The sequence below is a fragment of the Lolium rigidum genome, chromosome 5, assembly GCF_022539505.1.
Source record: "Lolium rigidum isolate FL_2022 chromosome 5, APGP_CSIRO_Lrig_0.1, whole genome shotgun sequence".
NCBI classification, from domain to species: domain Eukaryota; kingdom Viridiplantae; phylum Streptophyta; class Magnoliopsida; order Poales; family Poaceae; genus Lolium; species Lolium rigidum.
In genome coordinates this window covers 2,724,610-2,750,839 of record NC_061512.1, presented here as the reverse complement: position 1 = coordinate 2,750,839, position 26,230 = coordinate 2,724,610, and the positions used below count along the sequence as shown (strand labels likewise).

At 45.0% G+C, this 26,230-nt stretch overlaps 2 protein-coding genes across 2 annotated transcripts; one reads left to right on the top strand and one right to left on the bottom strand.

The window, feature by feature from the left end:
• Positions 1-5,046: 5,046 nt before the first annotated feature.
• LOC124652143 lies at positions 5,047-8,646 on the bottom strand. Its single transcript, XM_047191170.1, has 6 exons — positions 8,434-8,646; positions 7,871-8,076; positions 6,757-7,048; positions 6,028-6,135; positions 5,588-5,838; positions 5,047-5,497 (listed from the first exon to the last, which is right to left on the bottom strand). Exons 1-6 carry the CDS (start codon positions 8,644-8,646, stop codon positions 5,407-5,409), a joined length of 1,161 nt encoding a protein of 386 aa, XP_047047126.1. The 3' UTR covers positions 5,047-5,406.
• A 9,937-nt stretch (positions 8,647-18,583) lies between these two features.
• LOC124653727 (metal transporter Nramp6-like) lies at positions 18,584-22,782 on the top strand. The gene is made up of 4 exons (XM_047192791.1): positions 18,584-19,212; positions 21,134-21,270; positions 21,356-22,005; positions 22,181-22,782. Exons 1-4 carry the CDS (start codon positions 18,584-18,586, stop codon positions 22,388-22,390), a joined length of 1,626 nt encoding a protein of 541 aa, XP_047048747.1. The 3' UTR covers positions 22,391-22,782.
• Positions 22,783-26,230: the final 3,448 nt, after the last annotated feature.

Genomic DNA, 26,230 nt, shown 5'->3' with positions numbered 1-26,230 from the left:
TGGTAATCCTGATGATCGGCGATCAACCGGGGGATATGCCATCTTCTATGGTGGTAACCTGGTTTCCTGGAGTGCTCGTAAACAGGCTACAGTATCTCGTTCCAGTACAGAGTCTGAGTATAAAGCACTCGCTAATGTCACTGCAGAGGTGATTTGGATACAGGCTTTGCTGGCTGAACTTGGAGTGACTCAGAGACGTTCACCAGTCTTATGGTGTGACAATATTGGAGCAACTTTCCTCTCGTCGAATCCTGTGTTTCATGCTCGGACTAAGCACATAGAGGTGGATTTCCATTTTGTTCGAGAAAGGGTTGCTCGGAAGCATCTGCAGATTCGATTCATCTCCTCCAAGGATCAGTTAGCTGATATATTCACTAAACCTCTCCCTTTGCCATTGTTTCAATTCTGTAGACGCAATCTCAACCTTGATACTCCTAGTTAAGATTGAGGGAGGGTGATAAACTGTATATTGTACATGTATCGGTATGGTGTTGTATATAAACCAACCGTATACGTCTCTGTACCTCAACCCCTATATATATGTCATATGCCGGCCCGTGTATGGTGCTAAGGCAATACCCCCTACATCGTTACCCTAACTTTCACAACATGTACAATCTGAACCAGAGAACACCGTCACAATGGAGCTCTGTAAAATTAAACCGAAGTAGAAAGCACCAATACATAGCCTAATGACGAAGTAAAAGAAACACATAAGAAAAGAGAGGAATCTACCCAGCATAGAACTTGCCCCAACATCAAGCTGAATGCTCTGCCCATGACCAATCAGCTGGAGGCGCCGTGCGCTCGGCACCTGGCTCGTCGTTGCATGAATATACCGGCAATGGCAACATCCGTCGCAGAACGTTTGTGCTGTAGGGAGGATGAAATCAACACTTCCTCGCGAGCGCCAAAGGGATGGCAAAGAAGATGACGCCATGGCCCACTCCAAAGTTAGTGGCGTGATGTTTGCAATGGACTTCCATCCCCGAGGAGGAGGCCGATTCTGGCAGCCCCGTGACTTCAAGGGGCAGCAACCGCGGCGTGGACGTTGGCGATGGTGGCGGCGAGTAGAATCTCGGAGCGGCCGACGAAGAAGGGGTCATGTGGCGGCGAGACACAAAGACGACCCGCCTGCTTCTCCTTGGCGACGCCGCGCCTCCCATCTGCTCTCCTCCGGTGCTACTGACCCCTTCTGGCCCGGCACGTGCAGGAGGCGGACTCCGCTCGCGTGTCGACATGCGAGAATTGGCTGGGGGTGTCGGGCTTCCACACGGGAGTTCCGCCGTGAAGCCTCGGGCTCCTCCACCGTGCCGCCACACGCACGCGCGTCGATGGCCCCCTCGGGAGGCAGCAAGGCGGACTGGAAGAGAAACCTCGATCTAGGAGGGCCGGAGGGGGAGGAGCCGCCTACTCAAATCAGAATCTGCAACAGAATAAACGGACTAAGCCAGAACTAGGAAACATGCCCGTGCGTTAAAGAGAAAAAGACAACTTTTAGATAAAAAAAAATCATATTTTACTCTGAAATCAATCAATCTGTGTAACCCTAGCCTCAGTTTGTCCTTTATCACCACTGGGAGATGTGCATACATTTAAGTATGCTATGCTAAAATGGTATGTACCTATTCTTTATGATTTCAACCCGCACTTAGTATTTGCAGTAGAGGAAATGGATCTTCAGAGATATAAGCATGCAAACAAAGAATATGTAATGAGAAACATGTTAGTAAAAAGATGATTCTCAACGCTTTTTTTTCAACGGATGTGCATATATTTTGCTTCGGTCAACCAACAAGTATTTATATGTATGTACATCAGTTAATGCTTTTCCGCAGAAAAAAATTAGGTAATGCTCTTAGTAATATAATCGATCATCTCCTGGAACTTCTCAAATGGCAGCCTGTCGATGCGTCTAAATTACCATTAGATCAAGGATCATGTAAACCCATGCACCAACAATATCATTACAGAGGCCTTGAAAAATTAATACTCCCTCCGTACACAAAAGAATATCTCAATTTTTTCTAAATTTGCGTGTACCTACACACTGAAATATGTCTAAATACATGATATTTTGATGAAGGTGAGACATCCTTTTTAGGATGGAGGGAGTATCTACATACCACGATTGCATGGTTTCCAGTTGAATAGCGGCTAGCAAGCCTGAGTCTGGCAGCAGACATCATATCGAGCAGGTTAGGCCCGCATCAGTGTCTTGGATTAATCTATACGGGGACAACGTATTAGACTGGAAATTGTCTAGGGCTGCGCCACGGCTGCGTTTCTGAGCTCCTGACTCCGCCAGACACCTCACCCTGATTGTCGGCTTGTCGCGCTAGCTGCGTTTCGACAGCCATGGCCACTTCCTTGATCAAGTGCTGACGAGCTCAGGCTGTTCCGCGCCTGTGGGTGAGTTTCTGCTACTGTTTGAGCCGTCTTAGAGGCATGGTCCGTTTCCAGCAGCGGTGCCATCGCCGTCCACGTCCACTGATGTTTCAGAGGTCTCTGCTGTATGAAATTTTCAAGATGGACTATTTTCCTCCCTGCTCACCCGTGTCATTGCCTTGAGCAAATCTTGCATAGATTCCCAGTCTCGGATCCATGACGAATAGCTCGTTTTTGGTATTGTAGACGCCGTACACCATGGGGTCGACTTTCATCCAACCATTGAAGCGGCTGGTCTCGTTCGCCGTGGCGTCGAATAACTGATTCGCTACTCGCACCTCTACACACGGACCTGCACGGACGGCCTCATCAGCACGCTTACGGGCTGGAGCCGTGGAGCGGACGTCGTGTCCACGGGAAGGAGTAGGTCGCCAACTCGCCATCGAGATCGTTTTTTTTTTTTTTTTTTGAAAGAAGGAGGAGATGGCCTAGTTGTGTTGGAACGCCGATCACCATCAATTTCCAACATCCATAACTCCCTGGCCAGCGGGCTTAGTCTAGGCTTAGGGTTTGGTTTGCTGGAGGCTATCGGTCGGAAGGATAAAACCCTAGATAAAACATCGCTCGTGCTGGCGAGGGATATTATAGACGGCAGCGCATTAGCTGACCCGCGGTGCTAGGAGTTCGTGTGGGACACGATGCATCTAGCGAGGCCGTGCCTAACTCTGCGTATGTGTGTGACCTACAAACGTATGAAACCACATCGATACACAGTCGTCGCCGTATGAAACCAAAAACGCGTGAAGGACGACAGAAACCGTACGGACCAAACCAAGGAAACATTAGCTCCTTTATTATTAGGTAAGGTATAGATAAACGAAACGCATGAAATAAGGAAGAAGCAGTAGGAAACCAAGGAATCATCAACACGTAGGAGCACAGGACCCAAGAAGAGACCTAGCACGATACAAAACCGAATAACAAAGTAAGCCCAGAAAGCAGACACGCAAGAAGATACGTGGCAAATGAAATGATGGCAACTAACGTTTCCGTAAACCATGCACAGCCGGTAGAAACCGGTGAAATCGGAAAGGAAATGTAAAAAAGCACGATCTAATCGTGGAGCAACCGGCCCGCATCTGGAGGCTCCACCGGCTGCCTGCCGGTAATCACGGAATTTAGGAAGGGAAAAAAAGAAGGATCGTGCTGAGGATCCTCCGAAGGATAATTACCTTCGAACCTCCGACTCCCCCGGACGACACGTGTCTCGGGACCAGTACTACAACTCATCTCTCCCGCACTCATCTCTTTCCCCGCATAGAAAAAAAAAACAGAGGAAAATCCCACGCGCAGAGACAACATGTCCTCCTCCCCGCACAATCCTCCCTGAAGAAATACGGCGAGGGACCTTGCCGGCACACATCAACTCTGGTTGAAAGCGCCGCCGCCTCTCCTCACACCGATGGTAGCGCCGCCGGCCTCACCGGCAGCACCGTCGCCCGGCCTTTGCAGCTCCGACGACGGGAGGTTGCAGCAGCGGTGGCAGACCTTTGCAGCTCTGACGACGGGGGTTGCAGCAGCGGTAGACGGCCTTTGTAGCTCCGGCGACTGGAGGTTGCAGCAGCGGTGGCCAACCTTTGCAGCTCCGGCGACGGGGTTGCAGCAGCGGCAGACGTCCTTTGTAGCTCCGGCGACGGAAGGTTGCAGCAGCGGCGGCCAGCCTTTGAAGCTTCGGCGATGGTAGGTTGCAGCTCCTACGGCGGGAGGTTGCAGCAGCAGCGGCCAGCCTTTGAAGCTCCTGCGACGGGAGGTTGAAGCTCCGGCGACGGGAGGATGCAGCAACGATGACCGGCATTTGCAGCTCTGGCCACGGCAGTTTGCAGCACCGGCGGCCGGCTTTTGCAGCTCCGGTGACGGGGGTTGCACTCCGCCCTCCTGATGTCGCATGGATGCATGCCTCGGTGTGGCCGACCCCTGCAGCCGCGTCCTAGAGCTGCCGCGGCGCCGACAAGTTGCCGGCCTCGGCGCATCCGCCGCCCCCTTGCTGCAGCCGCGGCGCCAACAAGTTGCCGGACTCGGCGCCGCCGCCACCACCTTGCTGCAGCCGCGTCCTAGCGCTGCCACGGCGCCAACAAGTTGCCCGCCTCGGTGCCGCCGCCCCCTTGCTGCTGCTGCGTCGTGGCGCCGGCAAGCTCCGACAACGGCGACGCGAGATGGGATCTCGGTCTCCGGCGGCGCGTATGGGACAGGGCGGCAGCTAGCCAGCGTGGTGAATTTGTTGGCATAGAAAAATTTCTGCGGAGAGAGAAAGGAAGAACCGGCGGGTGAGAGAGAAGACATCAAAAGAGATAAGGCAACGTGGTGGGCCTCTCACCTGTCGCTGTCCACCACGCAGGAGCACTCGTGTCAGACGCACGATGAGAGGATCCAACGATGCGCTGTCCGGAGGTTGCAAACTCAGTCATCCTCTGAAGGAAACCAAGCATTTTCCAAAAAAGAAAGGGAAAGGAAAGAAAATCCAGGCAGTTCAGAAACGTTCGCGTGTGAACAGTAAAAAAATCTATCGTGGCAAATCCTGATTAGTGGAAACTGGGGGAGCAACAGTACCCAAATGAATCTCATCGCGGCAGACCAGGTTAACTTTGATATAGTGAATAATACAGTACGATACAACCACAGAATTATAGATAACCAAACTTTACAGATTACAAAGGAGTCACAGAGGTCGATTGCTAGACAAACTACACGAACATATGCACAGCACGAGGAAGCGAAAAGAAACACCACCCGGTAACTTCACGGGTACTACCGGCCACTCCGCAGGCAACTCGAGCGTCGCGAGCTTTAGTGGCGACAGAGAACAGGAGCTCACATACCCTGGTTCGCAGATCCTCTCTTTCCTGTGTACGCGGCAACAGGTGATATGGAACAGCTAGACTGTTTCCATGCTCGCAGGGAGATGACAACCGACCGGCAAAAGCTTCATAATGCTAGGCATGACAATTGTCACCACACAAATCACAACCTCGCGTCACTAGACACTGCTAGGAGCTGGAAAAGCTCTAACCGGCGCTCAAGGCCTCGGATGTAGTGGCCCAGCAACATACACCTGAAAACAGCCATTGCATGCACAGATAATCAGCCTCCAAGTATCAATAAGCAGCACAGGAAAAGAAACCTATCAATCAGCTAATATTACCAGAACAGGAGGCGCGCAAGATGATCCCGAGGAATGGATATAAGGGGCTGAAATGGGAGAGACACATCCTCCACGAGTTCAGCACGGTCATCATCTCCCTTTCCATAATTTAGGGCTCCACCAATGATGTTCTCCGATGGTGGAGGGGGCTTTGCATGCATCTTAGGGGAGAGAGTTGCTAGAAGACCATGTACCACGGAATGAATAGCTTCTTGCACGCCGGGGCAGGAAGGTTCTGAGAGTTCGATAACCTGTAAAAGTAGTTAGTAGCTCAAATCAGACACAAATAGGTACCCCTGGATCATGAGAAACTTATCTAGTTTTGTTGGATATTATTGATTTGTTCAACTAAGTGCCCCACCAGAAGGACTTAATAGATATTAGTACAAACAAGAGGAAACATGGTACTGCTGGATGAAAAGGTTCAAGACAGAACAAACCGTGTCAGGTGATAATGATCTCAAGTAGTTTAGCAACTCATTTTTGTCTTCTCCGCTAAACTGTTGCATTTGCAAGGAGGAATTTTTCCTCTTGAGTTCATGTAACTCCTGAAAGATTGAAAATAGAATAAGCATCCAATGAAATTCTCCAGCAACGGTCAAAAGGTGGAAAATTAAGTCAAAAATATTATAAAGAACGGAAATGGGACTAATTAGTCAACAAAGAACGTAAGATGGCCTCGGATATTACAGAAACTAGCTTATCTTGCACCAGGTAGACATTCTGACACAAAAGGTAATTTTGAAAAAATGCCACATGGCTCTGAGCATAGTAGGTCTGTGAACTTCGATTAGCTACTATGTAGGAAAACAGAACAACCATCTAACTGTGACTCCGTGAGAATTCTATTACTCCCTCTGTTTCACTATATCTATCCTCAGTCCACCATACTCACAGACCAAGGAGGCACTAATGCTGAGAGCAGTAACTGAGAAATTACCATGCTTATTCCTATTATATAAAGTAATAATACAACCATTTAGACATTCCAAAGCAAATTAATAGGGGTTCAGAGTGGAATCAATACAATAGCTCCACTCTCGAGCTCCCCAAAGAGAAGTCCTTTTGAAACAGAATATTCCAAGGCTGAGGACAAATTACAAATATAGTGAAAATAATGGAGTGACAACCATCTGGGATTGTAAAATCAGGTATGTGATAGATGCTACCTTTTCCATGGAATCCAAGCGAGACTGCAATTGGAGAATATGTTCTTTTGCTTGAGCATTTAAGTTCTCTAGTCCACCCATCTTCTCCGGTAATAATTGGTCATCCCTATTTTCTGATTCATTGGTCAATTCACCATCTTCTGACAATCCCATAACAGCCATAGGTCCTCCCAGATCAAGTTCACTATGACTATGTTCATTGTTGTATCTTTCGTTGCATTCAGTTTCATCATCAGACAACTCTAGTGTTCTTTCAAGAGAGAGCCTGTATTCAGCGTTGCACAAAGTGTACCTGAACAAGAATAAAGTAACTTTATCACGTCCATGGGTAGGCAATGCTAACCAAATTCACATATAAGCATGCTAAAATAACCAGGAGGCAGGAGCTGGTTCAGATTTTCTGTAATAGTGAAAGTAAGTGAATAAAACAAAGTGTTTGATATCACTAAAACAACCACTTAATGGTGTTTCCTGAATGTTAATGTAACAAAATTTGTAAGTGATTAGTATTTCAAGCTGAAATCTGAATAATCAAGTTTAGGTCGAACTTGTTTCGCCTGTGGTTTCTAAAATTATGAAGAAAAAAAACGAAGCCTTTTGACAGCAAATCAAAGGGCATGGAAGACATCAAGGAACATTTCCACATTATGTGACAAATGTCTAAGTAGACAAGACAAAAGTTGTAACAACACTAAATCATTTAGGCAGAAAAACTATGCAAGAAGAATCACATATTTCAAAGTTGGCACTTTGCAGCCTCAAAACATGCTTTCACATATCACATATGTGAATCACAGTCACAGTGCAGCAAACTGTCCAAACGACTGTTAAAATTACAGTAACCAGTGACACCAAATATCGATTTCCTACGCGTAGATATGCAATCAACGCTACAGCAGGCTACCAGCCTACGACTAATGGCACGTTTCTCCAGTCCACCTCACATAACTGGTTGACCTACATACAACATCAAGTCATTTCCTACTTGTATATGCACACAATTGCAAAAGGCAAACATACCAAAATCAAAATGGGACTCCTTTTGACCAGCCAAAACAAATTCAACTGTAAAAAGGTGGAGTAGTATGATACAGAAGAAAAAAAAAAAGCATACCCTGTCATTATTGAAGATATGACCAGCTTGAAGAAGGGATCCCAAAGGGCCTCCACGACAACGCTGAACTGGTCGGACGGGAGCAGACCCAGCATGCCTGAAACAGTCCTCTTCATCGCGTCCACGGTTTCGGGAGGAACGTCTCTCTGGACTACGCTTAGATCCAGAGGCTCCACATCTTTTATCAAGTTCCATAGTGAAGATTCCTGCAAACAATACAGTAGAGTCATGGTAATGAACAGTGGAAATACAACAACACGGTAAGATTAAAAGATGACAGGTCTATCTAGTTAAGTTCTCCGGTGGAAGAACACGAGAATCTGTTCTTTGTTGATGAAAGCTAAACGGCTTCCTCACGCTTGTCTGGAGACATCTCAATCCACATGTATGATAATCATTCGAATTCTCATGATTCCAGCTGATCTCCACGAGTTTTTGGTAAAATTATGTTAAATATAGAATTATTCGTTCTAGATTTTTCCTCAAACAGATAGGCGGAAATATGTTTTAACTAAAACAGATATGCGGAAACTTGTGCTTGATGGAGGAGCATCGGCGCTCACCTCGGGGAAGCCGTGGAGATGCCTGCCGCGGGCGTGGAGCTCGTCGGGCGAGGCCGCCGAAGAGGCCGCCGCGACCACCACCCCGAGCCGCCGGCGCCGGACGCCGCCCGCCGCCACGGAGGCCGGAGGATGGACGCGGGACCGCCTCCCGGTCCCGGGCACGGACAGGGACGCCCCGTGCGGCGGCGCGCGGATGCCGGCGGAGATCGGCATGCGGGGGGCGGGCGGCCGTCGCCGGCGGCGGAGTATCTGGCGAAAGTTTGGTGCTTGGTTGGTGGTGGTGCGGGCGCCTAGCTGGACCCAGGATAAGCGGCAGGCCGGTGTCACTGACGAGTGGGCCCCAGCGGGGCGTAACTCGTGGACACGGTCAGGTTTGGCCTCGCGTGGACCGTCGCGTCACGTTCACCCCGCCTGTCGTCTACTGTACCAGCTCCCGTGTACCGCGCAGGGATGGGCTGCAGTCAGGTCAGCACATGGGTGCACGCGTCGTTTACTCAAAAAATATTTTCTATACATAGTAGAAAGTTTATTTTTCTAGAGGCAGGGAGTACAAGATAAGACAAAGTGCAACTATATGTTGAATGTATAACTACACCACTAACCATCCAATTTATGATTAAGTTATCATGAAATGATTTTTTGAGAATTAAATTACTACACTCTCTAAAGTGAGAGGTTAAGGTATTACAGTCCAGGTGTGTTTTTGTCTAGAGAATGTTCTAACTTCTAGAGAGCTCGCGGGTTTTGGCACGTTTCCCTTTTTTTTCATGAACAATTAAAAAGCATGATTATTTTTTTGCTTTGAGAAATAAATCAACAATTACAAAGCTATATGTGCTCGATAAGGCCATACACAACCGCTCGTGATTATACGCCATCGTAAAAGTCTATCTACAACAAAACAAAAACTTACAATCTCATCGAGCTACCCATCCACTCATACACTCTTTCGAGCTATATATGTTGGTAGTTGTTGAAGAATGAAGACCTTGTCGCTGCACCAAACAGCTCAAGGGTAGGGATATTTTGACTATTCCTTTATGCGATTTCCCAATACTGTTATATCACACCCCTCTCTCAGCTCGCTACAGTAGCCAGAGGCTCATCCACAAGATCTGGCCCGATCCCGAGCCCCTCCGGCGGCGATGCCGGCCGGAGGTGGCGGAGGTGAGGCGCCAGAGTTAGTTTTCCTAGGTTAGGAGTAGGTTCCCGGCAATTTGCCGGTTAGATTTGGAGTAGGAGCTCTGGTTCGCGGCCAGATCCAGAGCGGGCCGAGTTCTGGCGGTGTCCCTCTCTGCTCCGGCGGCCGGAGTCCAGGGAGCCCCTCCTCGACCGATCTCAGCAATAAGGCCGGTGTCTTCTCCTTCGAGCTCCTCTCGACGCCTCTTCTTCTGCTCCCGGCCGGCCTTGGTGGTGAGGGGAGTGGTCGAGTTGGCGTCAACGGCTTGATCTGGAGGTGGCAAGAGCTGACTGCCTCTCTGGTACTCTGGCGCGGCACCAGGTGGCCCATCGCCGGTGACCTCCTTCCAGATCCATGGTGGATCTTGACTGGAGTTCGTCGGCGGCTACGCTCTTCGATAAGGTGCCTAGGAGTCGTCAGCGGGACAGAAGATGACCTTCTTGCCTCCTTGGCCGGCCATGGTGGCGGGGGAGGTGGGCACGGGGTGAGCTGCTTGATTCCTTACGGTCTGACCGGCCGTGGAGGCGAGGAGGCATGAGGTGTCATGCAGATGTGCTTCTCCCTCTTGCTGATGGCGCAGTACTAGTCGCGGCCGGCTCTCTCTCTCTCTCTCTCTCTCTCTCGTTTGCTCAAGCCCCATGGTGGTGGCTTGCTTGCGGGAGTTGCTTGACGGCGGCGACGACTCTGTTGAGGAGCTCCTCTCCGATGCTATTTGGCGTCGGACTGAATGACAGTAGGGCTGTCGCTCCACCGCTGCTCAGCTCTGACCAACGGTGTTCCCCTGTGCTTCATTTCCAAGTGGTGTGTCCCCGGAGATGATGGCGCAGTCCGTCGGTCGAGCCCGATCTGGAGGAGGAAGACGGAGGACCTGATCACGTTTCTGGTTTTTATCTAGGGTCCTCTTTGTTTAATTTTGACCCCTATGTAATTTTTGTTATCTTTTAGGGTCTTCTTGTACTCCAGTTTTTAATAGCAGCTTTGTCGGGTTTCCACCCGATTGAATTTCAAAAAAAAAAGACTATTCCTTTCTCGTTTGCCAATGAAATGAGAGGTCGAATTGACAATGTCCAGAAGCGAGGATAGAAGAGAGCAAACTAATAGCCTAAGTAGATAAACCAAAACTATGAACTGCATTTACTTTGCCACTTTAAAAGTTAAGTAACTCGTCAGCGATTGACTCTTGATCTTCAAATGGACGGCATGACTGATTGCTCAATACGTTCCTCTAGAGCATGCTCACAGACTCAGTGTTCCACATTTACTGTCGCACGCAATTGGAAGGATTCGTGCTTCAAACTTTTTTTGATGGTTTTCAAAGCCTCTCCACACGAGGGAAGCGAACAAGTCCAATAATGATCATGTAGGAGCTAAAAGCCACGTATTGCTTGTTTGATTACCACTTTAACATCATATCATCTCCCCCCTAGCAGAGTATCAACTACTTAATGTTGGACCAAAGGGAGACTAGCAAGGGCAACACTCAAAATGGACGGCGTACCAGCAACATCTTAGGGCATGTATATTGGTTTAGACGGGTGATGTCTGTAATACTACTCCATGCCATCTATAGATAATGATATAGATACTGTATACAATAGTTTGTATGTAAGTTATCTACTTTTAGTCATAGCTATATGTGAGTACAAGTTATAGAAACCCTTCATATACAACAATAAAAATGGTGTCCGTAAGCTGTCTGTAACTTTACAGACAACCTCCTTCTCTCTCCTCATTCTCCTTCCTCCACATCACCAAAATCACATATAACTACCTCCTACAGACAGCTGAGTCATCACCATTGTACATACCCTTAGAGTCCAAGCATTTACAATCAAATTAACGTCCCACACAAGACGGATATCCACATCACTTATCCAGAAAATAATAAAGAAGTCTAGAGAAAATAGACTTGATGCTATTTTAGTCGAATAGGTTGTTTGGTAGTATCAACATAATCTGCATCTTCTTGATCCTCCACCTTGTATTTATAGAAACACTTTAAGGCCATGTATGAAACCCATAAACTTAAAATGTAAGATAGGAGAAACACATGAATTGAGACGTGTGTTCTGGATCCCTACAAGAACCAAAACCACAGGAAAAACTTTTTAAGTGGCGTTTGAATGTCACACGGAAAAAATTCAGGAATTGTACACATAGGAGATAAAAACACGAGGTCTTACCTCATGTTTGTTCCTCCAAATCTCTATGAATTAGCCCACCCCGTAGGAATTTTACAGGAATCAAAGATTTCTATTCCATTATCCCAAATGACATTAGAGTAATACTATCCTCCAAAACTACTTGGTGTCTCGCTCATTCTAAGACTTGTGATATCGCTCATTCGCAAGTACTCATCAATGAGATCACCTGACACTCGATATGCAAGCATGCAAATAGTTGCGGAAAACTTCTGGTAAAAGGTGAAGCCTAACTTACAAGCGGCATTGGACTTACGTGTGAAGTAGGGGTCGTAGCCCCTGACGCCTCATAGATTAGCCAAGAACAAGTCTCTTGACACACGGTAGCCGCGCCTGAATATGTGCTCCGAAAAAACTGGATTGGTGGGGTGGAAGTATCCCTAAAGAGACTAGCTTCGCGATTGCCCTTGATATTGCCCTTGCGTGGCCTTGTCGAGTCCTGTGCACATGACTCTTCCTATCAGTGTGCTCATGGATGAGGGAGGTCGCGAAAACATGAAATCTGAAGAGTCCTTCGAGTCATCGTTCGACGAGGTGTCGACCACGTTCTTGTAGAAGAACTCGATCGACCTAGTGAGGTCCATCTGCGTGCAATACGAATGGGTCAATGACCAATATCGTAGGCGTAGATGACCGAAAATAATCTTGGGCTTATACCTCAAACTCGTTCCTGCAAATGGCCAAACAACTCATGGGTGTCGATGTTAGTGGGCAGATCGTAGCCGACGGGCGGCGGCTAGGGATGCAGGCAAGTGCGCACTAGGACATCGGCACAAATCGTGAACTCTCACGAGTAGCGGCCCAAACAAAAGATGGCGGTAATGACAGGGGCGGGGCAGGCGGAGTGGTGCCAGGATTGCATCGCATGCAGAGGGAGGGGCGCTAGTAGCTTGGTGCCACTAGCGGGCGAGTCCCAGAGGGTGGCACACGCAGACACCGCTTGCTATCCGCACAAACATATTGTTAACCCCAATAATTCTAGACCTACGGACCCTTTTAGTTACAAAATTCTCTACGGGCTGATGTGGAGTAAAGTGGTTGGCTCAGTTTTGATTTCTCCCGTAAAAATTGGAAACCTCCTCCCTGGATGCTGCGCACGATGTGAGTCCGTAGATGATTTCCGTAAGCGATTTCCGTACGTGTAGCATTACTCTTGTTAACCCAAATATAGACCGCGAATGGCTATCCGCGTACAGACTGGTCCATTCACGTCAGATCTTTAAGCTAAGATTTTGATGTCCGGCTGTCCGCACGGATAAAAAGAGAAATGCGTTTACATCAGACCACGGAATATGCCTTCACCGGCACCGCATGGCGGGTCTGCCTAATGTTCAAACTCCATAGCTACGTACACATACGAGTGAGTTTCGTGAGAAATGATGAATGCCTCGCCTAACACCTAATCCCCGTGACCGTGAGGAAGGGAAACATCATCACAAACTCGTGGAAGAGTCGTGTGAAACAAATTATGGATTACGTAAACACGTAATTAAGCTGTGTTGGTTTAGCACGTGAGCTTTGTGAACTCTGACGGTGAGTTGATCGTCTGGGTCAAACCTGTAGGAAGGTACGTGGTAGCTGCTTGTTGGCTATCCAGCGGCTTGCTAGTTTGGTTTCGTCAACGGCGCATTTTATTTTGTTGGTGATATGTCAAAGCCTAGCTTAAATTCCTTTTTATACAGGAAAAGATAAACTTCATTAATTAGCTAGTGCTGACCAACGAAGCAGGTTCATGGATCATTACCTGCCATCACATTGACAATAGTCCCAAAACAAAACAACAACAAAAGATGATACAATTTCCAGTTGGCTGACATAATCGTAATTTTAAAACCAATCATAGATTAGTCATGGTTTAAGAGGACTACTCTTTCAATCATACATAGTCACCAACATCGGGGCACACGTTTGACTTTGTAATCTTAAAGCTCCTGGACTCCACACTTTTTGGTACACATATGCATGTTTATGTTGTATATATTTTGAATTGTTTGGTAGATGACTTGGTCGATGCTAAGAAAATTTAATCGATGCGGATGTGCAGTGGTGTAAACTCAGTGATTATAACCGCGCCATATCTAGCTCGAGTGAAAGGATCGCGTCTTTAACGGAAAAGAGGCTTCCCCTTGGGTAGTAGCAGGTAGAATCAAAGAGGCTTGTAAGGAGTGGAAGTTGTGTGGTGGAGGCGGGTTAGCTAGAGTAATCCCGTAGTCGAGTGGGGTGGAGTTCATCTAGCAACCTTTTGCGGAGCGGATGACACGTAATTCCATATTTTGCTCTTCTTAATATATGGACCCGCAGATTTACTGTGAGCTCTAGAAACAAGAAAATCTAATGAAACGATTGAGATTCATACAAACATATACAAAAATCAAGTAAGAGGATAATTAAGAATATGACGACTCAGCTAGCATTTTCAAGTTAGCTACTCCTTCTGTTTCATAATCCTTATCATGATTTTAATTCATATTACTGGTGGTGGGTGCGTACTGACCTGGGAACGGGTGAAACGGAACAGACATCCGTTCCTTCGTTTCCCCCCAACCGTGCCCCAGCCCCCAGCCTCCCAATCCGCCCCCTTTTAAGCTAAGCACCATCCATCAGGTGAGGCGATCCGTGATCCAGTCGCCAAGAGCAACTGCAACCTTTGCAACCACATGCACTTTGGTAGTACGGAGTACCATGTAAATTGGCCTCCCGATATCTTGTCTGCGTTTGCCACAAACAAACCAGGCAGCCACAGCCTCTGGCATCTCTGCGACGATTTCCTCGCTAAAAACCTATAAACCTGTAAACATCATGTACCAGTAGTAGTAGTAGAATCTCTTGTCAGTTCTCAGTTGTCACTCTCATTAGTAGTGCGTGGGTGCCATTTGGCTTTTGTGCAGAGCACAGGATGCTCGTATTCTCCTCGCTACACGCCGGCCATCCATCTTAATAAGGGTTTTCTTTATCTTTCAGAAGAACTGTTAGGATTTCATTATTCTGTACTCATATTATAGGTAGGGTTAACAGGAACATGGGAGGACAGAGATTTGGTGCACATGAGCACCAGTGATCTCACTTCAAAAAATAAATTTAAAATCATATTTCTAAGTTTTAGAAAAATTTGAAAATAAATCATAAGTAGCCGGTATTGTTTCCCACAATCGTGTAAATTTTCAACTGAAAATAATGTGTATTTTAGGCTGCACAAAAATAACAAATACATAGATCTGAGTATAGTGATTCAAATCTACAAAAAGAAAACAGATTTTGTCATTTTTGTATAGGTCAGAAAACAAAAAATTTGAAATTGAGATTTTGTACGTTAGTGGGATACATCATTAGGTACTTGTAGAATTTTGTTACATACTTTTTTTAAACACATAAATATAATTTTCGATTTTTTCAATACGGTGAGAGCACTGGTGCCCATGATCTAAAATGACTTTTCGGAACATGGGATGCTTTATTTTCGTTTGAAACAGAGCATGGGCTAGAGATGTGACGAGTCTCATGTTCTTTACTCCCTCCGTCTCATAATATAAAATTATTAAAGCCAATGTACTTCTATATTGGCTGTAATAATTTAACCATGATGTAGGTGAGAGTCAGTCGGAGTGATGATAAATAAATTCATATCATTTCTACTTTTTTACGCGACTAAATTCACTTCAGAGAGAAATTTGAAGTAAAATGCATCCATTTTCCAAAGAGATTAGTGGCTAGCTAGGTCCAAACAAGCTTCGAGTGGGTCAGAATAGATGATCATATCCATCAAACAAAGCGGTTCTATGCGGCACCAGTTTCACGTTTATAGCGGAATGTCGAGCTATGGTTTGCTATATCTAGCTTGCACACTTGTGGTGGCTAGGGTTTTCAACACATGGAATCGCAAGGTAACCTTTTGGCCACCTATGTATCAACCTTATGTAGTCGTTAGTTTGAACGCATAAAACTTGTGATCCCATCAAACACTAATCCTAGTTCTACAAGAATCCAATCCGTGTTCTTAGTACCATTACTTCAAAGATAAACTCGCGCAAGAATACAACAAACATAACACATCCAACCTAACCAATTCTCTGGCGAACACGATATGGAAGTCTAGATATGGTAGCCAAAGCTAATTAAGAGGTAGTCTTGACCGTGTTGCCACATACAAGTATTTACGATCCCACACGTACCTAAATATTCGATTCGCCAGTGTCTAAAAAGCAATAGAAAATGTATAATTGAAGTTTCTTTCAAATACAAATCTCACAATACATTTGTGTATGACATATATAGTATTATTCATTCTTTATCAAAATTAAGATCAAATTTATACTTAAAATTCGAGAGGATCTTACAAAGCCGAGAAGAAAGAAGTATTGCATTTTATTAGCTAATTAATTCCCGAGATAGTGATTTTGAATATCAAGCTCCAAGAATAATTCTATTTGTATAATACTAAAAGAGCATCTAACCTCCCGAGATGTGGCATTATTGTATGTAAGAATGCACTATAATCTTCAAATCCTTTATGATAGAATGCTTTTACCTGCGAGCGATACTAAAAGTTGTCATGATTCATAGAAGATTTTTTTTAGTCGTATATTGCTATTTCCTATTTGCAATGATCATTTTGCACAACCCGCAAATAGCACCAAATTTTGCGGATTCATAGCGTTATATGCACATTCGATTTGTTTTAGCAATCCTCAAGATCTTGGTCCCACCGCTCCAAACATATTCATTGTGACTACATACTCATAGGGATGGAAAGGATTGGATAGTGCCCTTTCCATTTTCTTTTTCACATTTTTAAAAAAAAAGTATAGAAACACATTGTCAAAAATATATAATGGAGCTGTTATTCAAATTAAAATACATATATTATGTTTAATTAGTTCAGAATGGATATGAATAGGTTACAAAATTAGCAAATAGTAAAGTAAATATGTGACACACAAAAGTTAAAAAAAAGTGACACAAAATAGCAGACTCACAAGATACATAAATCAATGATAGTCTAGTAGGCAAACAATGAAACAAATACACTACTATAATGCATATTAGTTTTTAGATTCGATCACAAAAATAAGTATATTTGACCACTTGTTATCCAAATACAATATTCAATATTTGGAAGCTCACTGACAATGGTTTCTACTCTTGCTCTTCGACGTATAAGGCACAGTTTGGAGAGACGATTCACGCGTGCATGGACTCCATTGTTTGGAAGGCTTGGACTCCACCTAAATGCAAGCTCTTCTCTTAGCTTATCATCTAGAACCGCATCTGTGTGACAAATTACCTTGCGAAGCGGGGGTGGCCCAATGGGAGGGTATGCCCAGTTTGTCGGTGCCACGATGAGACGGTCTCACATATTCTTTTCAAGTTTCGCTCCTCTATCCGGATTTGGAAGATGGTCAAGGATTGGCTTCATATACACGACTTCGACCCCTCTTCGTGGGGTTGGTTTGACAATGTCGAGCTTTGGTGGACTTCGACCGTGCTTGCTCATGGGGGTAGAAGGAAAGGTATGGCCACCCTCTTCATGATGTTTCCTGGAATTTTGGAATGAGTGAAACACAAGAACTTTCAAGCATGTGAACACCATGCCAATCATCATCTTCGATCGCATCAAGGCAAAAGCTAGGAGTTGGGTCCTCACGGGTGCTAAACATTTGTGTCTTTTCATTGGGGGGAGAGTAAACCTTTGTAACCCTCGGTGCGGTTGTCTGAATATTCTAAAACTTCGTTCCCACTTCTTCTTTATTAATGAATCAAGGCAAATCTTATGCTTAAAAAATCCATGTTTCTATTACCTATGTTCGGAAATATTACTCCTCCGATTCATATTACTTGATATTAATATAGATGTATATATACACATTTTAATTGTAGATACATCCATTTTAGACAGGGCCGGCCCTGGGGAGGGTTTGGTGGGGCGGCCGCCCCGGGCCCAGAAAAATTGGGGGCCCATATTTTCTGTATAGGCTTACTATACATTGCAGAAAAAAGCAGTTTTACGATTTTAGATGGGCTTGGTCTACAGTTGGACCTTTTCTTTTCCTAGGTTTCCAATCCGGCTGGCTGGCCACGACTTGAGTCAGGGCCTGAAATCCGTTCCATCCTTCGATCCATACTAGTTGCCCTGATTTTAGAGACAACTAGTATGGATCGAAGGAGTACTAGTTTTCTTAATTTATTGTATTGGTAAAACAATCAGGATATTTTCAAGACCCATTTTCATTTTAACTTGGTTGCTCATGTTGTCTTTCAACATAAAACATTTTCCCAAATACGACCACATATATTTTTTTGGATTATCATCCGCCAGTTTCTATCGTTAGATACTCGCACAATACTGCTTTAAAAAGATAAGGTTTGCTAATATGTTCTGTATTATGCAGTTAACCTCATCCGTGGTACCGGCAAATGGGGTGTCTGCTAGAGATGCTCTTAGACAGTTGCAAGGTACTACTTTAAAAAAAATACTTCTTTACTAATTTACAAGATAATATGATGGATAGCTGTATCTATAAAGTTCATGTTGATGTAACCTTGGCATGCGATACTTACGTGACGGCTCAGTAACATGATCAGCAAACCGCAGTAGCAATCGGACTAGGATTATACTGTACTAACCTACTATAAATATAAAACGGCCCAAAAAGAGGCCGTCCGGTTGGAGAGCCCCTGTCACGTGCTCACCACGTGCCTCTCCAAATCGCCGCACGCACCTCACCTCACCGTCCGCGGCCGGCGAGCGTAACTCGCAAACAAACGCATCTCGATGGCCGCCCACGCCGGCGCCGGCACCGCGGCGCACGCCGACGCGGCCCGGGCCGACGACGAGGCGCGCGCCCTTCTCCCCGCCTCGGCGCCCGTGGCCGGCCACGACGACGGCGGCGAAGACGACGAGGACCTGGAGGAGCGCGCGTTCGAGGCGTCCGAGAAGGTCATCGTGTCCCTCTCCTCGGACGACGCCGACGCCGACCTGGAGGCGCAGCTCGCCTCGTCGTCCGGCTCCCCGCCCTTCTCGTGGCGGAAGCTCTGGCTCTACACGGGGCCCGGCTTCCTGATGAGCATCGCCTTCCTCGACCCGGGCAACCTCGAGGGGGACCTCCAGGCCGGCGCCGCCGCCGGGGACACGCTGCTCTGGCTGCTCATGTGGGCCACGGCCATGGGACTCCTCGTGCAGCTCCTCGCCGCGCGCCTCGGGGTCGCCACCGGCCGGCACCTCGCCGAGCTCTGCCGCGACGAGTACCCCGACTGGGCGCGACGCGCGCTGTGGCTCATGGCAGAGGTCGCCATGGTCGGCGCTGACATCCAGGAGGTCATCGGCAGCGCGATCGCCATCAAGATCCTCAGCAGGGGGTACCTGCCGCTCTGGGCCGGCGTCGTCATCACCGCCTTGGATTGGTTAGTTTGGAACTTTGCTGATTGGTTGTTGAATTTTCAATTTGCAATTAGTGTAATTTGATTGGGAGGTTCTGGATCGCAAGATAGTTCCAAATTAAGTTACTTTCTTTTGTCTAAATAATCAGCAGTAGAGATTTTCCAAAAGATCAGAAAAGGGAAAGGTTTTCAGATTTTTGTCCTAGTTGTTGTTAGTGACATTTGGGTGAGGTTTTGGTGTTAGATCTCAGTTAGTTATGGACTTACTGTTAAATTAGAGATTTTAGTCAGCAGTAGAGATTTTCCAAAAGGATCAGAACAGGGAAAGGTTTCAGATTTGCTAGTGACATTTGGGTGAGGTTTTGATGTTAGATCTCAGTTAGTTATGGCCTTACTGTTAACTTTTATCTTAGTGTCACATCAGCTTAGACTCTGGCACAGATAGGTGCTGGTTTGGTGTAGATTTGATTGTAAACCATAATGTGTGCTTTGCTTTAACTTTCAGTTATAGGAATATCTGATCTTTTTTTGTTGAGATTGTACTATCAGTGAAGTGACAGTTGATGATCTACTTTGATTTTCTTTTAGTTCATGATGCTCTACGAGATATGAGGGCTGCATATATTTTACCTGCCTTGACACAGGAATTCACAAAGCTTGATTTTTCTTGAACACGGGTCTAAATGCAAAGTTGTCACTACACCTTTCAAGTTTCAATTTTGAATTCTTTTTTAAAAAATGGCTAGTAGAGATGTTGAATTTTCATGGGTTAGTGGTTTGCCGTAGATTTGATTATATATCACGATGTGTGCTCCCTTTAACTTTCAGTTATACGGATGTTTGATCTCTTTTGTTAGGGCTGTAGCATCAGCGAAGTGACAGTACACTTGATCTTCTTTTAGTTCATGATGCTGTATGAGATATGAGGGTTTGGGTTTGAAGATATTTACCTGCCTTGACACAAGAATTCATGAAGTTATTTTATCCAACACTGATCTGAATACCCGTCATTTTTAATTTGCAAAGTTTTCACTACACATTTAAAGTTGCATTTTAATTGTTTTTAAGTAGCTACTGGAAAATTTGGAATTCTTAGCCAGCAAAGTGAAAAAAGACTCTTCAAAGTTTTTCATGTCATTTTCTGGACTTTGGTTTTTGTTGCCAAGTTCGGTTTTTTGAAATATTAATAAAAAGGACACGAAACATGGATCACAGGAAGTCTGGCACCCCCTGGTTTCTCTTAAGAAATTAAAATAATGCTAGTGTTTAGGGATGGTTTCTAGTATACAAATTGAACTTGTACTATCAACTATTCATATTTTCTGACTATGACTAACTTGTGTATGTGACGTTTCCTCCCAACTTGAGATTTCCATGTTAGATTTTGTTCTCCAAATCGGTTTTGTACATTTTCTGAGATATTGTAGGCTCATGGCAGGAGTGCCCTTTATGATTTTTTTGTTTGACCCTAGCGAGTGCAAAGCAAAGGTTTGTACTGGCTTTTAAGTGTCGTATTTATGCTGCTGACATCTGTGTACTATATTTAATTTTACAAGAGTTAGATGTTTAGCAACCTTGTATCCACTGTAGTGTTGTTAAGCACTACTTAAAATTCATGCATTGATGCTATTTTTCTGCTTTCTACAAAAGTTAGAGATGCTGCGATATTAATTTTTCTTCTGTTTTGTTCCATAGTTTTCTAGATTGGTCCTTGCACTTTTCTCAAAATCGTCACAAACTCACAATTGACTAATCATGAAATCTTTTGTCTATAATTTTAAAAGAAGCTATATTGTCTTGTGTTTTGCACCTTGATGGGGCTAGCCTCCTTATACTTTACATGCTTAGTTGAGTGCCACTAGTATGTTTCTTAATAGTCAAAGACATGAAAGCAATGCAGGTATTGCTATTTGAATCATCCACTAACCCCGTGTTTTTTTTTCAGCTTCATTTTTCTTTCTCTTGAAAACTACGGAGTGAGGAAATTGGAGGCCGTATTTGCCGTTTTGATTGCAACAATGGCCGTTTCCTTTGCATGGATGTTCACTGATACCAAGCCCAATGGAAAGGACCTGCTAGTCGGTAAGGATCTCACTGATCAACTGTTTATGCTTAAAATTTCCCTCATCCTCTCTTACCCATTGATCATACATAATTTTATCAACAGGTATTTTGGTTCCCAAACTGAGCTCTAAGACAATAAGACAAGCGGTCGGGGTTGTTGGCTGTGTTATTATGCCACACAACGTCTTCCTACATTCAGCGCTTGTGCAGTCTAGAAAAATAGATCCAAAGAAGGAATACCAAGTTCGTGAGGCATTGAGATACTACTCAATAGAGTCAACGGTGGCATTGGCTATATCCTTCATGATAAATCTTTTTGTCACAACTGTTTTCGCTAAAGGATTCTATGGTACTAAAGAAGCTGGCAGTATTGGTCTTGAAAATGCCGGGCAGTACCTACAGGAAAAGTTTGGTGGAGGGTTTTTACCTATCCTCTACATTTGGGGAATTGGGCTATTAGCGGCCGGGCAGAGCAGCACAATAACAGGAACTTATGCTGGACAGTTTATAATGGGTGGATTTCTGAATCTGAAGTTAAAGAAATGGCTGAGGGCGCTGATAACCAGAAGCTTTGCCATCGTGCCAACTATAGTCGTGGCTCTGTTCTTTGATTCGTCTGATGCACTGGATGTTTTAAACGAGTGGCTCAATGTGCTTCAGTCCATTCAGATCCCATTTGCATTGATTCCTCTGATAACCTTGGTTTCCAAGGAGCAAGTCATGGGCGTCTTTAAAATAGGCCATAAGATGCAAGTAAGTCTTCATCCTTTTCTTGTCCATAATTATTAACCTTTTCTCTTATGGCATAGTCATATCTTGCGATAAAATACCCACCAAGTGAGTAGTGTTGTTGCAGGGACTCTTGTTTTAATTTAGTATTCTTACATACATGACACTGTTCTTACCGAGTTATGTCATTTCTATGCAGGCTGTAACCTGGACAGTGGCTGCACTGCTGATCACGATCAATGGCTATCTATTGTTGGATTTCTTCTCATCTGAAATACGAGGCCCATTGTATGGATCAGTCCTCTGCTTGGCAGTACTTGCCTACGCTGCTTTTGTACTGTATCTCATTCTGCGGGGCACAGAGATCTCCAACAAGATCATTGTAGCGATACGCAAGAGGCTGTCATGACACATGTAGCCAAAATTTTGCCCTTTTACACAGCCTTTAACCTCTCAAACCTATAGAATGGGTCCCAGAACAGAGACCGGAGATCTCACTGTACAGTGACATTCGTTCGTTGAAACGGATGGACCCAATCCTCTGATAAATTGGTTGTAGTGCTCTGACTTTATCCTGGAGGAGGGAAAACAGAGAAGTGAACTGACGGTGCCGCTGAACAGCAATGCAATCATTCCTTATTTTTTTGTGTAATTTTTGTGGCGAACTAAAGCATAGAGTGGAATAGAAAGAAGACTAGAAGCAGAAAAAGCAATGTAATTTTATTTCTTGATCTGTACATGAAACTGTTACAATCTGGACAGTGAATATTGATCATCCAATCCTCTTTGTTGTTGTCTGTATGCCGCCGTGATAAATTCTGGTCCTGGTACCTTTTGGTGTTGGTTTTTGTTATGTTTTCCTTAAAACTACTTGTTATTCGCGGAATGATATGCAAAGGTTTTGTGTGTCCCTGAAGAAAGAAAAGAAAGAAGATACTTTGATGCTGGTTCCTGGTGGGAAATTTGTTCCTAAGCATGTGATGGTTTTGGATGGGGGACGGTGAACAGAATGAATACCCTAATGCGTGTTGTCCTTTTCGTTGAAAGCGCGGTCAGGTGTGCATTGACTATGAAACAGCGTCCAGAGCACAATATTCTCACCCAAGGGCCACTTCTCAGGGAGAACCTGCTGTCATCCCTAAGGCTAACTATAGTGCTAGTATCATAGTAGTATCATGTATATTGGTCCCACAAAAATTGTGATGTAGCAGCTAATTAAAGAGGAGAGAGGATATTAAAGTAACATAGGTAGATATTGTATCATAGCACATGTCACGAGAAAAATTAATATTAAACAAATCTTGTGCACAAATTTATATTGAGATTCTGAAAAACAATAAATATAGGATGACTATGATACTACATCATGATACTAACCAATATAGAGATAATATCATATACAAGTATCATATGCATGATACTACTACATAATACTTACCACTATGATCAAGCCTAACAGCAAGCGAATACTAGTAGAACTGAAACCAAGGGAACAATACAGGAACAAAATTCTCTCTTCGTGGTGGTGACGTTCTCTGTGACTAACCCGCAGTACCAGGCGCAAAAGTCGAACAGCTAGATGAGTCGTTTTCTCCTTCGACCTTAGCTGCCTAGGCTGAGCAGATAACTCTTGTCACATAACCTAACCTCCCGGGTCGCCTCACAGGCGACTCTGGAGGCCTCCACGCCGCCACCTCTCAGGCTCCTCGATCCGCCGTCCTCCACCCTACCGCCGCCGGAGGATGCTGCCCATCGGCGGACGGCGGTGGCGGGGCGCCCAATAATTTTTTTCTCTTTTTTCGCTGGTTCTAGATGTCTTTTTCTCCCGTCCTCTCGTCACCACCGATCCGGCCGCCGCTGGTCGCCCCTGATGTGGTTGCATCTAAATCGCAGATCACGAATCAGGCAACAGCGTCGCGAGCGGCCGGCCGGAGCATGTACGTATTGCTGGATCTTGTACGCATCATGTACATGCCAGCAACTTACACACATCGGGCTGATTCTTTGATGGGCATGACCAAGATGGCTGCACAACCACCTGAGGTTACCGCCGATCTGCCCTGCTTGGGGCTGGCGGTTCCTTAGGGCCATTCGGTTATGCATGGGATCTGATGGTCGTCGACTGGATGTTGAATTGCAGGGCTTCAACCCTGGTTCTTGGTTCTTCGTCGACAACGTCTACCATTCCATCGGCTGCCCAAGTTTTAAATAAAGGTAGCAGTCTTTGGATTCCTCTATCTGTGATGAAGAACTTCATGTCGCCAATCATCATTGATCTTGGGCGGACTGCCGAGTTACGGAAGACTCCGTCCGTCAATTCCAAATGGATATCATGCCTGGAGTTTGCCGGTGCGGATGGTGTTTCGGTCGCGCGCAGCCATGTTTTTTCTGACCGTTTGGTTCCAGAGGAGGCGTTGTGAAGCTCTGCGCTCTGTTGCCATCATGGGACATGTCTTAGTTCCACAGTGAAGTCAGACGCGAAGAATGGCACGAATGCCGGGAACTGAAGACTGGCAATGGAAGTTTTAGTCCTGGGGGTGTAGGGATTCTGGCTTGGTGATCTGTGACTTGGAGCAGCGGAATTGGCAAGTGGGGGCGACAGCATGGGAGGAATTCAGTGTCTAAACCTGCAGGGTGAAAACCCAAGGTCTGGTCTTAATTGGTTGTGCCTGGCAATGACCTTGTTGAAGGTATTGTTTTGTGAGTGCGGACTTTCTCCGGGGTGAAAACCTATGGTCTTTGATCATGACGATGATGGCGCTTGTGCACTATTCCCTTCTTGGAGGCATCGTTTTTGGAGTTGATGGATTTCTGGTGCTGTTTTGGTGGTGTTTGGTCCGCTGTTTCAATGAACTGGTCACTGTAGCGAGACTTTTCTTTTATGTAATTCTTGTTTTTTTGGCTGTGTGCATCCGTATTGCCATTAGGGCACTCGTTGTTGCAGAGGCTGGGTGTAATTGGTATCTTGCGATATTAATATATTCCCTTTATCGAAAAAAATGTAGGCTGCCAGCAAGCCTGCGGTAGGCTGTTAGCAAAACATTCACACATACAGGTGTGTGCGTTTAGCAGTAATCTCCTTAAAAGACTGTTATAGCTTCAGTTTAGTATTTGCCTTTTTTCCGAAAAGTTCTTTTGGATCATGGGCACCAGTGATCTCAGTGTATTAAAAAATTCAAAAATTATATTTATATATTTCAAAAAATTATGTAGCTAAATTCTAAAAGTAGTCAATGATGTATTCCACTAACGTATAAAATCTCAATTACAAATGTTTTGTTTTCTGAGCTACACAAAAATGACAAATCCTGATTTTTTTTTTTGGAGAATTGAATCACTATACTTAGATCCACATATTTGTTATTTTTATGCAGTCCAAAATACACATTATTTTCAGTTGAAAATTTACATGTTTGTGGGATACAATACTGACTACATCATGATTTATTTTCAGATTTTTATAAAACTTAAAAATATGATTTTTAATTACTTTTCTGAAAAGGATCACTGGAGCTCATATGCATCAAATCTCTGTCCCTTTTTTCGAACTTATTTGCCCGCCTGGCTTTGAAGAGTTTTTTTTTTGAACAACAAATTCCATTATATATCTGGACAGCAGGCCGCCTCATTAAAAACCTTCCAGCCCCCTTCGGTACCCTGGAAGGAAAAGAGTGCGTCTGGAACCTGCTGCCTCTCATCACAAAATAGTTACATCATTTACGAGCTTGCTGAGTATGAAACTAGGGGGTTCATCGACCCAAGTACATGAACTACCAGAACTACAAGAAACTCTAGCAAGCTCATGAGCTACCTGGTTAGCCTCCCTATTACAGAACTCAATAAGCACATTGCCGAAACCACTGCAAAGAATATTACAATCATCATAAATGGTTGCAGCCGATGTCGCTGAAAAACCCCCATCCTTCATAGTTTGTACCACTTGGGCACAGTTAGTTTGAATCGTAAAATTCTGGATTCCAATATGTTGAGCCAGAGATAATCCTTCCCGGAATGCATAGGCTTCAGCCATAGGAGCATCTACCACATGTGGTAAAAAAATTTGCCTGGCAGCAATACAATTGCCCATGCTGTCTCTAATAACAACTCCTGTCGCCCCCTTACCAGAATATTCATCGAATGCCGCGTCAACATTGATTAACAAATAGCCTTCCAATGGTTTTTTCCATCCTTCTCTTTGCTTTGCATCCGGTTTCTTTAGCACTGTCATATAATTTTTCGCTAAAACCCT